Below are 14,211 nucleotides of genomic sequence, written 5' to 3' on the forward strand. Positions count from 1 at the left end.
GCCCACAGAGCTGGTGAATGGTTCTGGTGAGTTTTTCTTTTCCTGCCCTGATGGCACCACTTCTTGTGTATGATAATTTGGCTTCTTTGCCTATTCTCAGTGGATGATCTTTTTCCAACTACCATTTGTTAATGCAAAATTTATTCTAAAGGGAATGATCTGAGAACAACAAAATAGATCAGGTAGGCCATGGATTCTGGTAAGTGGGGCTGAGGGCCAAATTTTAGGCACAGACAGCATAAAAACTTAAGATTTTGTGCCACCCAGAAGCTGGACCAAACTGTCACCTCTGCTGAGGTTTCAGAGCACAGCAAACAAGAAGGAAATAGAGAGGGCAATATGTTATTCCTTCATCCTCCCAAGCACAGATCCCATCTCCCTCAGAACTCTGGGGGGATTACAGGATTCTAAGCTGTTTTCACACTCCTTGAGGTTCTCCCTGCCAATCTGCAAAGGTCTTCTTATCAGCTGAGAGGCCACAGCCATAAAGCAGTGATTCCCCAGCAGTCCTGGGGAAATGCCGGAGCTGTATCTCCACATTATTTTTGTTTCCCAGGTGGGTTTCTGTAATGCAATCCTCGCTCAGAACCCACAGGGAGGGTTCACCTCCCGTGACATCCAGCCAAAGTGTCTTTAGCACTTTAAACTCGGCTTCTCTGAGCTCTGCTGCCCCTCTTTCACCTCCCTGCACAGCTCAGGGGGTTGTGTTTCTTTACAAACCTTCACCTGGGTACTACAAATTTCCCTCCCCCAACTGTGTTATATCAGTATTTTTATATTCTAAAGTGTGCTGCTCTTCAAATCACAGATATGCAAATCCATTCACATCCCCAGATATAAAATCTGTATCAGTCACAGACACCTATTTAGACATATGGTACAAACATTCCAGGCATACAGGCATTTACTTACATGTAACATATCTCATCACTGTGTAAATGATCTCTCTCAAAAAATTCCTGTTACCATTCCAAGTGTGGAAAAAATTCTTTATGACATTGTACATCTGGAAACAATATTGCATTCCTGATGCACTTTCCCTTGTAACTCTCTAGTCACAGCACCATGTTATTTTAACTTCTTAAAAAAAAAAACTAAACTGCTATGAGGATTTAAAATTATTATTACTGTTGTTATTATTAGTATTATTATTGTCATTGTTATTATTGTTATTATTATTATTTTCCAGCTGAGTGGAAGAAAATATGTCAGGCCTCCTCCTGCTGTCTGGACTTGGACAGGGCTCCCATTGATGTCAACAGGAATTTTGGTTGAGGGAGTAACACAGGAGGAGAGCCTGGATAGGATGGGCTTGCCTCAGAGTTGGATTAGGAATAAGATAAACAATGTGGAAAATGCCAGCAGCCTCACTCTCCTCAAAACTTCCATGGAATTCTTTGGGAAATCCTCTCCAGGCCCTGAGCCTGCAGACTGGGGACTGACAGCAAACTCAGTCTTCACCCCAGGGAATCTGAAGGTTCTTGGGACACGGGTTGGACACCACTCCTGGGTCACCGACACCTTGTCTCCTGCTATCTTCCACAGACAAACCATGGAGCTGTTTTCCTAAAATCATTTGCAACCATTTCCACCTTCTGCCTTTGACACTCGTCTTGTTTTAAAGCCTGGTGAAGAGGGAATTTATGGCTTGCAGCCTAAATTTATTCCTAGTCAGTTTATACTTAACATTAGCTTTACAATTATTATTTCCCTTCCTGGCCTTCCTGAGGGTAATTTCAGAGAGCAGTTCCACCCCTCCTCAGTGCAAGTATTTGAGCCAAGCTCTTGTCCAGCCCCTGTCCCCTCAATGACCCATTCCTGCACCTGTTCCAATGTCATTTTGCTCTCCTTTGCCTGTAGCTAATCCAGTGTATTGTACCCAAACAAGAAATCAGAGGGGCCCAACACAACAAATCCACCTCCTTACTGCTGGCAGTCTGAGACTGAGTGGATCTCATCTGTGGTTTGTTTTTCATGGATGAGACATCACTCTGGGAACTCTCTTTCCCCATGGTTATTTGGCCTTCAGATCTGAGCATATTAAGCTCCTTGAGTACTTTTTCTCTTGCAATTGAGTCAGTCCTTCCCTTACTCACACAGAATATAAAATAACATCACCTTTTGTTGGCTCAGTCAGTACCCGATGAAGAAATCTGCCCCCTCCAGTAACAGGCCCAGGCTCTGCTGACACCAGCTGCATTTGTTTTGCAATCTCTACCTGGGAAAGTAGTCCCCCATCATGATTATTCCATGTAGTATTCACCTCTACCAGCAGTCCAGTGATCCCTATCCATATCCCAGCCTGACCATGGGGGTCTCTGGCACATTCCTTCCCCATCAGCCTGAGCAGGATTCCAATTCACAGCAGTTATGTTTTATCCTTGCCATCCTTTTTGCTTCCTACAGCCTACATTCCTAACTCCCAATATCATCCCACCCCTCTTAATCATTTTCCATTTCCCTGAGTGACACAGACCCCTCAGAGCTCTGGATTAGAGCGAGCTGGGTGAAATCCCAGCCCCAGCCAGCTTTGCTCACGTGCCTGATGATGAACTGATCCAACCACTCCGAGGTCAGGAAGGAAACCTCCCCAGGGGTGCACCTTGTTATTTTTCCTTTCTCTTCCTCCCTAGAGCATCTAGAGGAGGGGGGTACCTGCCAGGAAACATTCCATGTCATGTTTTCTGCTGAAAACAGAGGGCAACTACTGACCTTTCTCATTTTGCTCCTAAAAAAGGACATTGGTTCAAAGCTGACCACTGTTAGAACCAGTGTCTGCTGCCTCATACCCTCCCTGGCACTGCAGGACCTGTTTAATCACTGTGCTCCTGGAGGAAACCGAATTCCCAATCAACAGGAGCCTAATGTGTGAGCACCAGGTCTCAGCTGAAGCATTTCAGCTGAAGAGCCTCATCTTAATTCTACACAATTATTGTCCCCCTTTACACACCAGTCATTACCATTAAAGTATCATTGGGCTTCCATCAAGTTCTGCAGGAGAATTCCCCATTAAATGGAGGGCAGAGTTTTGGGGGGTTTTATTTTTATTTTAAGTTCCATTCTTGGGAGAATCCCTCGCTGAGAACACAGCCCTAACTAACAATACCTATGTAAACTCAATTTGCAGAGGAGCTGAACTCAAACCCTGTGTTTGAATAAGTGATTTCAGGATGATTTTTGCCTCAGTTTTCCACCCACCAGCTTTATTTGGAAATATTTTAATTTATAAATAGCCAATATTTGTTTCAGTTAAATTCACAAGGACATACTGCTCTATCTCTGTGGGTTTTGGGCAGCCATCAAGTAACTATGAAAGTACCCCTTAGTTCTAGAAATATTCCCTTCCCCTTAGTTCTAAAAAGAGTCTGTTTCCCTGCTTTAGCCACTGACAGACATTGAAGTAGTGATTCACAATAAAATCATGTTACTACAGGGGAAAAAAACTCACAAAAATAATGATCACACATTCCTTAACTTCTGATGTAAAACATAGTTTTCAACAGCACAAAATCATTGCATTTGGTTAAAGAAGGAAGGCAAGAGGATCACACAGCAGCTGGTGTTGCTCTCCAAATGAAAGAATTATAGTAAAAAACCCCACAACTCTTCAGGCATCTGGAGCTGCATTAAATTTACAACACAATGTTAATGTAGCCTTTCCTCCCCTTTCTCTCCCCACCCCCCTTTTTTTTAATGATGCATGTGAAACCTAACATTTAATTTATCTTAATATATTACCAGTATAGTATGAAATATCTAAATCATGTACTGGCTCTGGAAGTGAGGCTGGGGCCAGTCTTGGACACTGGATCCCAGTGCCTTGGAGCTTTGGGGATGAGCCAAGCCAAGCCCAAACTGTGCAGCTTCACACCCATCTTTAATCAGAAGCATTAGCTTGACACGTTTCCAGTCATGAGTAACCATTGCTCCGTGCTGGAAAACTCAGTAGGATGCATTGTAAGGCACTATTTCCACATCTCATATTTGTACTTGTGTCTCATCAAAAAAGCCTCAGGTTTGGGCTTTCATTCAGGCTCTATTAAAGACCAAAAATGGTGCTGGACGAGACCCTTTCAGGCCCAGGTTTCAGTAGTGATCTAAATGAGAACTTTGATAGAAGGATTTTCTCTGCTGTTTTGTTTAATAACCACAGAAGAAAAGGAATATCCTGATGTCTCCTGGAGGTTTGACAAGCACTACTCCATTGAAAATGAAAATATTTGGTTCTGCAGAAGAACATAGATAGGAATTAAAACACACTTAGATGAGCATTGCTGCAGAATTCTGTTTGCATAAGGAAAGTGAAGTGCTTGGAAGTGTCTGGAAAAGGAGGGACTTAATAACAACAGCTGTACAAATAATTTATTGGGAGAAAACCAGCAGAAGTCTTAGATATGGCCTAAGACTGAAACATGATGAATTAAATAGTGAAATGAATAAACCACTCTACTGCACTGTGGGTTTTGACCCTGCTTTTACTCTGCTCACAGGTTTCTGCACTGGCAGGATGCACAGCTACCCCTTCAAACCTAACAGACAACTCTGCACATTCATTACTTTGCCTGGTGAATATCTTAACAATTAAAATGAAAATTAACATGTCCAAGGTGTGCAAACACACCAGTAATATTTTAAAGTAATTTTTTCTCCCTCACTTTTGACTTTCAGGGTTGCTGACGGATCATGTCCAAGCAGCAGGCAAAAAGAATTTATCAAAATTTTAAAACAGAAAACTCAACAACAAACAAACAAAAATCAACCAAAATAAAAGAAGTGTCCAGAAGCCACTGGAGTGTTTAAGAACAGTCCTAACTTTGGTTGTGTTCAGATAAGTAATGATGATATCCTTAGAAACCAGGAGGCAGACAGACAACAAGCTGTCTTTGCCCATTGTCCTTACTGTTCATCATGGCTAATTTGCTTTGGAACATGGAGCTTTGTTATTCCCAAGGTGTCAAATTTTAGCCATTTGAGCCACTTTTTGTATTTTTTATCCACACTGACCTCTGCAGCCCAGAACAAAGCTCAGCAACCCATGTGTCCAGCTTTGAAGCAGCCTGAACGAAGATCCTGCTCTCACTCAAAACCTCAAGAATTCTGCAATTTGTCTCAAAGGTTTTTATTCTGTAACTCTGAAAAAAAGGTTGACATTGGGGGTGGGGTGGGGGGGGAATTGATAAAAAGTAAAGTGAACTTAATGGTTTTAAAGCCTGATCTTGATTCATTTGGGGGCCTTAACTGAACTCTCACTCTGAGACTCAAAGGGGTCGAACTCCCATGGACTGGACGTGCAGGAGGAGTTGAAGTTATCCCAGAGAAACAGAACCCTGGAGTTTCACTTGGCTCTGTTTTCCCAGCTTGGCATGTTTGGAGGCAGAAAACCCAGCTGAGGAGTCTATCCCAGCTCATTCTCCTCAATAAAGTGCTGATTTTGGGACAGAGATCAAAAGCAAGGCCAGGCTCTCTCCCATGCAGGAGAGCTGCCAGGTGGATGGGCTGAGGAAAGAAGGAATTCCATCCTCATCCACATGACTGCAGGATTTGGTTTTCTTTCCCTGTTAAAGGTTTCCCTGGACATCTGAAGTTGTTGGGCTCTGTCACATCCTCATTTGGGTGAGGTGACACCAAGAATAATGCTAAGTCCACAGAGAAATTTTTGCCCCCACCAAAAAGTTTGATCCCAGCTCCTCCTTCAGCTCAGCATCTGATGGGAATCAAGGCTTTGAGTATTTTTTGGGAGTAGCCAGCATGGGCTTGAAATCAGAGCTGAATTTCTCCAATATTCTGATGTGTTTGGGTCCAGAATTTCTCTTTTGGCAGTTGCAACCAATATTCTGTGTATTATGGCAGTGCACAGGTCCCCAGGTGTTAATCAGGAGAGCCCTGGGCACAATATTTTTACAAATCCCCCCCCAAAAAAAGGAGATTATTTATGTTTCCTGACATTCCACAATCAGTTCTTCTTGCTGGCTCCAAAAGCCAACAAGATGTGTTTACATGCTGTAAAAGAGGTTTTCTTTTGCTTTCCAGATTTTTTAGCATCCTTGGCAGATGATAACTAATTGCTGGTTCTTTTCTTTATGGAAATTGCCACTTGAAAAAAAACTCAGTATAAATTCCCTAACAATGAGCACCTCTTTTTTTCTCATGTCTTATCATCTCTAAAAAACACAGAGTGAAGAAGTCATTGCAGTCTCTTTAAACTACTGGTGAAAAAAATTAAGTTGGTCAGGAATTTTTCTTTAAACTTCTTCATGATCCAAACAAAAAGCTAATAAAACTTTCTTCTCTTTTTTTCCTGCATTTGTTTAATTTTTCTGAGCTTTCAGAAGATTTTGTTTAGCAGGATTTCTCGTAAAAGTTGAAACTTTTTTTTTTACAATTATTAAATTTTTCATTGCTAGCAGAAGAAAAATTAAAATCACTCTTTCTACGAGAACACATTTTGATGGAAAGTCTGAAGCAACTCTGTAAACTCCTGTGGAGTTTTAACCCCATTTATAAATGAGGAAGCTCATGTAAGCAACCCCGTTTGGAATCAGAGATGAAATGAGGGGGATATGGCTCATCAAAGGTCACCCAGAAGGGCCGGGGTGCAGAATCCCTCGCTGTGCCTCAGCCTCGCCCAGAACCAGCCCCAGCCCCGCTTTCCTCCCTTCTGGCAGCGCATCCCGGCTGCCAGAGCCGCACCATCCCCTAACAGGGCTGAGCTATAGGAACAGAGCTTCAGGATGCCTGAATGGAGAGGGCAGAGAGCCCCTCATGTCCCGGCTGCTAGAGCTGCACCATCCCCTAAGAGGGGCTGAGCTACTGGGGAAACTGCTTTAGGAATAGAGCTGCCTGAATGGAGAGGGCAGAGAGCCTCTCCTGTCCCCCGCTGCCAGAGCCGCACCATCCCCTAACAGGAACAGAGCTTCAGGAGCAGAGCTGCCTAAAAGGAGAGGGCAGAGAGCTTCTCCTGTCCCCGCTGCCAGAGCTGCACCATCCCCTAACAGGGCTGAGCTATAGGAACAGAGGTTTAGGAGCAGAGCTGCCTGAAAGGAGAGGGCAGAGAGCCTCTCCTGTCCCCCTGCCCGAGCTGCACCATCCCCTAACAAGGAACAGAGCTACAGGAACAGAGCTTTAGGAGCAGAGCTGCCTGAGAGGAGAGGGCAGAGAGCCCCTCCTGTCCCGGCTGCCAGAGCTGCACCATCCCCTAAGAGGGGCTGAGCTACCGGGGAAACTGCTTTAGGAATAGAGCTGCCTGAATGGAGAGGGCAGAGAGCCTCTCCTGTCCCCCGCTGCCAGAGCTGCACCATCCCCTAACAGGGCTGAGCTATAGGAACAGAGGTTTAGGAGCAGAGCTGCCTGAAAGGAGAGGGCAGAGAGCCCCTCCTGTCCCGGCTGCCAGAGCTGCACCATCCCCTAAGAGGGGCTGAGCTACCGGGGAAACTGCTTTAGGAATAGAGCTGCCTGAATGGAGAGGGCAGAGAGCCCCTCCTGTCCCCCGCTGCCCGAGCTGCACCATCCCCTAACAGGAACAGAGCTTCAGGAGCAGAGCTTTAGGAGCAGAGCTGCCTGAAAGGAGAGGGCAGGGAGCCCCTCCTGTCCCCCTGCCGCGCTGCCCCTGCTCCGCAGCCGGAGCTCACCGTGCCCTGCAGCCGCTCGCAGCCCCACGGGCTGGTCGCCCTCGCTGCTGGGAGAGCTTAAAGTCACTTAAAGTCACCATCACAATTTTGGCTTCTTGGTTTGTTGTTGTGGTTTTTTAAAGAAGCTGAAGGGAGGATGCGAGAGTGTTAGAAAGCAAAAAATAACAGGCAAAGAGGTAGGAAATGAAGAGGTTGCTTGTGTAGCACGTACAGAGCTACTTTGAAAAATTCTGAGGCATCTAAATATCACAAGCACGATCCCTGCTGTGGGCAGCTGTATGTGCGAGTGCTTTGCCCGAGGGTGTCAAATCAAATATCCACTGCTGCTTGGTACAGTACAGCACTTCCCCTGGGGATTCAGGGTGGAAAAAGAGGGAAGGAAAAAAAAGGAAAAGGGAAAAAAAGGTTTAAACACAACAAACGGGGGAAAACTTTAACACTGTCTGATATGGCTTTTCATAGATTGTCATCATGTTTGTTAGGAGCAATGTAGGAGAGAGGAGATGGGAAAGGAAAAGGACAGAGGCAGACAGGTTAATGCTGAGCCTTGTAAGACTTACCTGGAACCGTCTCATATCTCTTGGGTTTCCTGCTGTTTTCAAGCAATTCTGATTGCACTTGAGAAAAAATTTTAGGAAGAATCTGGAAAGAGAAAGAGCCACATCACTTCTATTAACCACAGCAAAAGGTGTTGTTATATTCTGGTTTAAAATGTATATGAAGTTATTTCCATCATAGTGGATCTTACAGAACTACAAGAATTCATCAAAACACAAACAAACCAAACTCTAATAAACAGAATTTACAAAAAAAAAAAAACAAAACAGGTAAAGTATAACCAGTGTGACTGAAATCCACCGTGGTGTAAGTGAACATAATTCCTCTGATCTACACCCATTCCCTCTCTGCAGGTTTGACCACACAATTTTAGTCTCTTTCTTATCTCTCCCTCACATTCAAGGTCTTTCTTTGGCTGTCTGGAGGGACTTCCCATGAAACAATATAGAAGGATAATGGTATTGTGGAAACCACAAAACCAACAGGGCAACTCCGAGGCAGAGAAGCCTTGGAATGACTTGGAATGTATGAGAGACCCAGGAGCAAACACAGCTCAGAGAAGAATCTGATGAGGTTTCATCCTGACGATGTTTTTTTCTGATGAAGATTCCTGTCACAAAAGCAGAGGAACAAAAGTGCCAAAAGCCCAGATTGTTCCTACCTAGATTTTGAGGGAGGATAAGGAAAGCAAGAGCTCAAGTGAAACATGACAGCTCACGCTGTCCGAGCAGATAAACCCATTAATATCCCACAAAGTTCTTGTGCCAATTATTTTTGCTCTGTCACATACACCCATCTTCATATGGTTTATTTTTCTGTAGAGTTTAGCTGGTCATGTACCCAAGTTGAATCTCCAGCCTGTTTGGTGACTCACCCAACACTGCATGGAGATTTTAGAATTTAGAAAAATTAAGCAGGAATTATTCCCTAAGCTATTCCACCAAATTTTGTCTCACATCCACCGAGGGAAAGGATTCACCCCTTTGTTTTCTGATTGAATCTGGACATTTCAGAGGTAAAGAAATTGTGTGAAAAGCCACAGTTGTTGGATTAAAAACAAAACAAACAAATCTTCAAAATTTAGGCATAAGCAAGAAATATTTTGGCATCCTCTGTTGCAAGTGAAAATATTCCTGTGATTTTTTCCACTTCTATTTGTCAGACAAGTTGGGTTTAACCGCAACAATTATAATTAAAAAAATAAATCAAAGACTTGGAGATAGATTTAGAAGGAAAAAGTGTCATATACAAGAAAAAATAAATAGTTGAAGAATTGATTTTGAATACAAAGAACAAGTTATTTATTTATTTCTCTTGCTGAGTGCTTGCCTTTAAAAAAAAAATAAATCTGCTTTTGCAGTAAGTTAAAGTCCCAGGTGAGCCAGGCCTATTTCCCTTTCTGTTACTATGACAACGATTTTTTACCGCAGTCCCTAAGTCCCTTCAGAACTCACACATTCATGCCTTGAATTAGAACTTTAAAGGAGAAAGATGGATATTTCCTGGGTTTACCAACAACACCCTCCAAACCAGCCCCAGCACAAGACAATAACACAGAAATCTGCTCCCCCTTGTTAGTGCCACTTCCTCTGCACTACTCCCACCACAAGATTTCTCCTCCATCTGCCAAAATACAAAGAAAAAGCCATGGCTGGATCCATTCGTGTGGTGCTCGAACAAACCAAACCCCTCCGGAAGCTTCACCCCAAAAAAGACACAGATTGCATCATGTAAAACCACTGCCCAAAATCCACCCTGGCCGGGGACCCTTTTCAATTAAAATGTCCTCTTTTTAACTATTATTCCCTTAAATATCTCACAAATATATTAGATGTTTTAAAAATGTTTATTTTCTCAAGGTGAAACTGTTATTTTCTCCAGATTTCCTTCTCATTTCAGGTCTCCCTTCAGCAGGACATTGAGGTTCAGCAGGAGAGAGGTGTCAATGCTCTCAGAGGGCAACTTCTGCCAACAGAGACCTGGGCACCTCCGTGGCTTCCAAACTAAAAATCCTACAGAATTTCAAGCCCTGGGAGCTGAACTGAATATATTTTATTAAATAAGTCCTGTCGAGTCCATGCTAAAACCTGTGACCTCTTTTATACGAAAGATTTGGTGAGATTTAATCCATAAAAATGTTTTCAGAAGGAAAAATCCCCTGCACGCTGGCACCCTCAGAGACTCCCAGGATAATGTGAGGCAAAAATGTTACCCACAAACCCTCCTTTTTCTATTTCCCTCTTCTTACAGATATAAAAAAGAATATTTTCAGATATAGAAACAGTTTATAGGAGATGTGCCTGTGCAAAGGAAAACTCCAGAATGAAACCAAACTATAAAATGAGCCAAGACAAGGAACTTTTGTATGAAAATCAATGAGCTGCTGGCTGATTATTCTGCAGGAAAACCACAAAAAAAATCACAAGTTGTTACTTCTAAGGAAATATAAAATAAATTAAGCAGAAAAATGGCCAGCTTATTTTTTAATTTTTTGAATGCTTGCATCCCTTTTGATAGAGATGAGAAAAATTATCAACATGAACCAAAGAATGAAGAAAATGAGTAGGGAAAAGCGTTTGGGAGAGAACTTGCTGTGTCAGCTGGGCTGATTTTGGGAAGAGGACAGATCCTGGGGGACTGTGAGTGACACAACCCTAAAAGGCAGATACAGAGAGGTAAAAATTCCAAATGTACATCTGACAGCATCCACGAGCATACTCTGCAACGCGGCATGGCAAGGAACAAAAATCCCCTTTTTCTGCTAAACGCCTACAGAAAACCAGGGCTCAGACCCCCAGCAAACACAACCCAACAGCACACTCGAAAATGAAGCTGGATTCCAATTAAATCCGGGCTGGTTCGTGCCGAGGGGGGCAATGGCCATTAAAAAACCACGGAGAACAAAACTTGCCCAGTCCCTGAGCTGCCGCGGCGCTGCGCTGAGCGCTCCCCACCCTCCCCGAGTGCTCTGCACCAAACACATCCCAGCCTCAGAGCCCGGCAGCTCAGCCTGCCTGCCTAACCCGGGCAGCCTGGGGATCCACTGAGGGCTCTTAGAGGTGCCAGGACTTTCTGGAATTGATGAACAGCTCAAAATGCTGAAATTTTTGCTGATTAAAATATCACAAAATTCAGAAAGTGCTGGGTTCTCTTTTAGTACTTAAACATCGTGGCAGAATTTATATTTATTTTGCTAGGATGTTTGTTGGAGATCCCTGGATAGCTGCACTATGACAATTTCCCTCTTATCACCCCAAAATTTAGATTTAATTTCATTTAGCTGCCCACGCAAGGATTTTTTTTTTTCCTTTTTTTATCCCAGTTGAGCCACACCTTTCTTTTTGTCTTTTTCAGAGGTCCTCCAGTCAAATTTGAGCTGCAAGTGGGCATCTGCGTGAAGTATTTGGAAGATTATTGTACGTACATATATATACATATATATACATACATACCCATATACATAGATATGTGTGTATGTGCACGTGTAATTTTTTTTTAAAGATATTGCAGCTGGGAAAGGCATTAATATTTATTGCAACATTAGAATAAAAATGACTTGGGGGGAGCAAAGAGGAGGGAAGGTTTAGCACTAAATGAAGCTGATTTAGGGGTAGCAGGAGAATTGCAGAAAAATTTTATTAATTTCTTTAAATAAGACACTTTAGCCAGTGTCTGAAGTGTCTCATTTAAAGGCACTTAAATGAGGAACTTTTTGGCCTTAACTTGTGTATACATGAAAAATAATAATAATAATTTTTTAAAAGAGAATTATTATAACAAATTAGTTGATTTTGATGTTTCTGGCCAATCTTTAGCCTTGCTAAGGAAAGAATTAGGTGGGAGTTTAGCAGGTGACTCTGGCTCCAGCCAGGCAAAGGGACCTTGGCCCATCCTTGGCCCTCTTCAGGGTGATGGGGGAAAATCTAAACACATTTCAATAACTACCCCTGAAAACTCTGGCATTGCTATAGGAAAGCTGATTGACTTAATGCACAGACATAGAATTAATTAAGATATAAGTACAGACTTGTCTTCCTGTTTTCTCTCTCTCATCATTGACCTCACTAGGTACAGACTGATACACTTGAGAGGTCTCCAAAATGCCACCTTAAATCTGCCTCCCTCTTTCTAGAGCTATTTTAAAAGTTACTGCTCCTCCTGCTGGGAGCTGTTCAGCTGAGGAATGGTTCAAGTGCCCCTTTTCCACTGCAGTACAAAGGCAGCTCTGTTATCTCAACTAATTTTTAGCAAGAGCTTGAGCAGTCCTTGGTGGGGGAGCACCAGGAGAGCTCCTAACACAGCTGAGGGTGCATGGGCATGGAGAAAGGGTGAGGGCAAACGAAGCCAGGTCTTGCATCAGTTAAACTGTTTCCAAAGCAGTTTTTGACCCACAGTCCCATCTTGCCTCTCTATGCCCAGGTTCTGTACCTGCCTAGGACTGGAACCTATGTTCCACACCTGTGAGGGTGTTTATTCACCTCAGATGAGTGAGAATAATCAAATTGACCTTAATCAATCCTGCTGGAGTCGGAAAAATCCTCCTGGTGACTTCAGCAGGACTAGGCAGAAGCCCTAAATCTCAGTCCCACGTGCAGCAGAAGGTGTAATTTAAAAATCAATCAATCAATCAATCAATCAATCAATCCACCTTTTATGCTTCATTAAAATAGAGGTGCAGTATCAAGAGGTCCAACATTGGCTGTATGTTGGGAACAGCCTCTGGATACACCTAAAATTCTGGATCTAACAAAAAAATCTCTCTTGTAAAGCAAATAATTCTGGCTTTTTTGGGGTTGCTGTGGAATTTGGAGCTGTGGCCTCAGTGATTTTTTGGCATGAGAACACGCCTACCATCTAGGATAATTCTGATTATGCCTACCAGCAAATCCTGCGATCCCAAAATCTAATGAAAATATAAAGATACAGTGCAATTCTGCTTCAATAATTCAGTGCTTCCAAAATGTCACAAAGGGAACAAAGGAAAAAAAAAACAGAAGTTGTTATTATGAGTATCACTTCAACAATATTGCATTAAAATATACTGTGAACTGCAAGTGTTATTGCAGTGAGGGCCTGACTCCAACTCCATCAGAACACGGGAATTCTGGATCAGGTCAGGTCCTCCCCTCAGGTCACCTGTGTGTGTCTTGGCATGGCAACCTCTGAGAAAAGTGTGACAAGTAACCCTACCCAGTGCCCCACACAACTCCAAATTCCTTCCTTTCAAAGGGCTGGATTTGCAGGTCACTGTTTCAAATCAATTAATTGCATTTATTTGATATCACCATCCTGATTTTAATGAATATCACAGTGGAAGACTTCTTTGTAATCTGAATATTTATCTCTGGAGTCATTTTGATCTATTATGTCAGTGTGTATTATTAGGGAGCTGATGAGAAAATTTCCTATTTTTTTGCAGGAGTTACAGTCAGTGTGGGATCAGGAGTGCACAAAGGCACTTTAAATGAAGGTACACTTTCCACTGTGTGAGAAATGAGTGAGGTTATTGCACTGAGCCAGAGTATTTATATGATACTCCACAAACAGCAGCTAATTAATCTTCACAAAACTCCTGTGCATAAAGTGTGAACCCAGTTTAACAAACGTGAAAACCAACATATGTAGGTCAGGAGACTTTTCTGAGTCTGTCAGAGATTCGCTGGGAGAGGAGGGAGCAGGAGTCAGATGATGAGATCCCAAGCCTAGGCCAGGAGAAGAGAGTTGGCTGCTCATTTGTCACTTGGGATTTTTTTAATAGAAAGACTCCAGTTGCACAAAAATACCAACAAACCAACCAACCAACCAACCAACCAAAAAAAAAAACCAAAACCCACACACAAAAAAAACCCCAAACAAAACAAACAAACAAACAAAAAAAACAACCAAACAAACCAGAAAGCAGATTAACACTATGCCTGTTGTTCCTACACCCAACCTCATTTCCTGATGGGACAAACCAGAAACATTTCTCCATCCTCTTGCCTTGATTCAAAGTAATTTCTTCAGCCTGCTTAGACTTCTTTCT

At 42.8% G+C, this 14,211-nt stretch overlaps 1 protein-coding gene across 1 annotated transcript in view; it reads right to left on the reverse strand.

Annotated features, from left to right (window-relative positions):
* Positions 1 to 9,648, reverse strand: part of LOC135286972 (transcription factor COE2) — a 32,572-nt gene extending 22,924 nt beyond the window's left edge. The window contains exons 1-2 of the mRNA XM_064400226.1: positions 9,641 to 9,648; positions 8,189 to 8,297 (exon numbers count right to left, since the gene is read on the reverse strand). Coding sequence (XP_064256296.1) covers positions 8,189 to 8,297; positions 9,641 to 9,648 — 117 coding nt within the window. The remainder of the gene's footprint in view (positions 1 to 8,188; positions 8,298 to 9,640) is intronic.
* Positions 9,649 to 14,211: the final 4,563 nt, after the last annotated feature.

The sequence above is a fragment of the Passer domesticus genome, chromosome 28 (assembly GCF_036417665.1).
Source record: "Passer domesticus isolate bPasDom1 chromosome 28, bPasDom1.hap1, whole genome shotgun sequence".
Lineage (NCBI taxonomy): Eukaryota > Metazoa > Chordata > Aves > Passeriformes > Passeridae > Passer > Passer domesticus.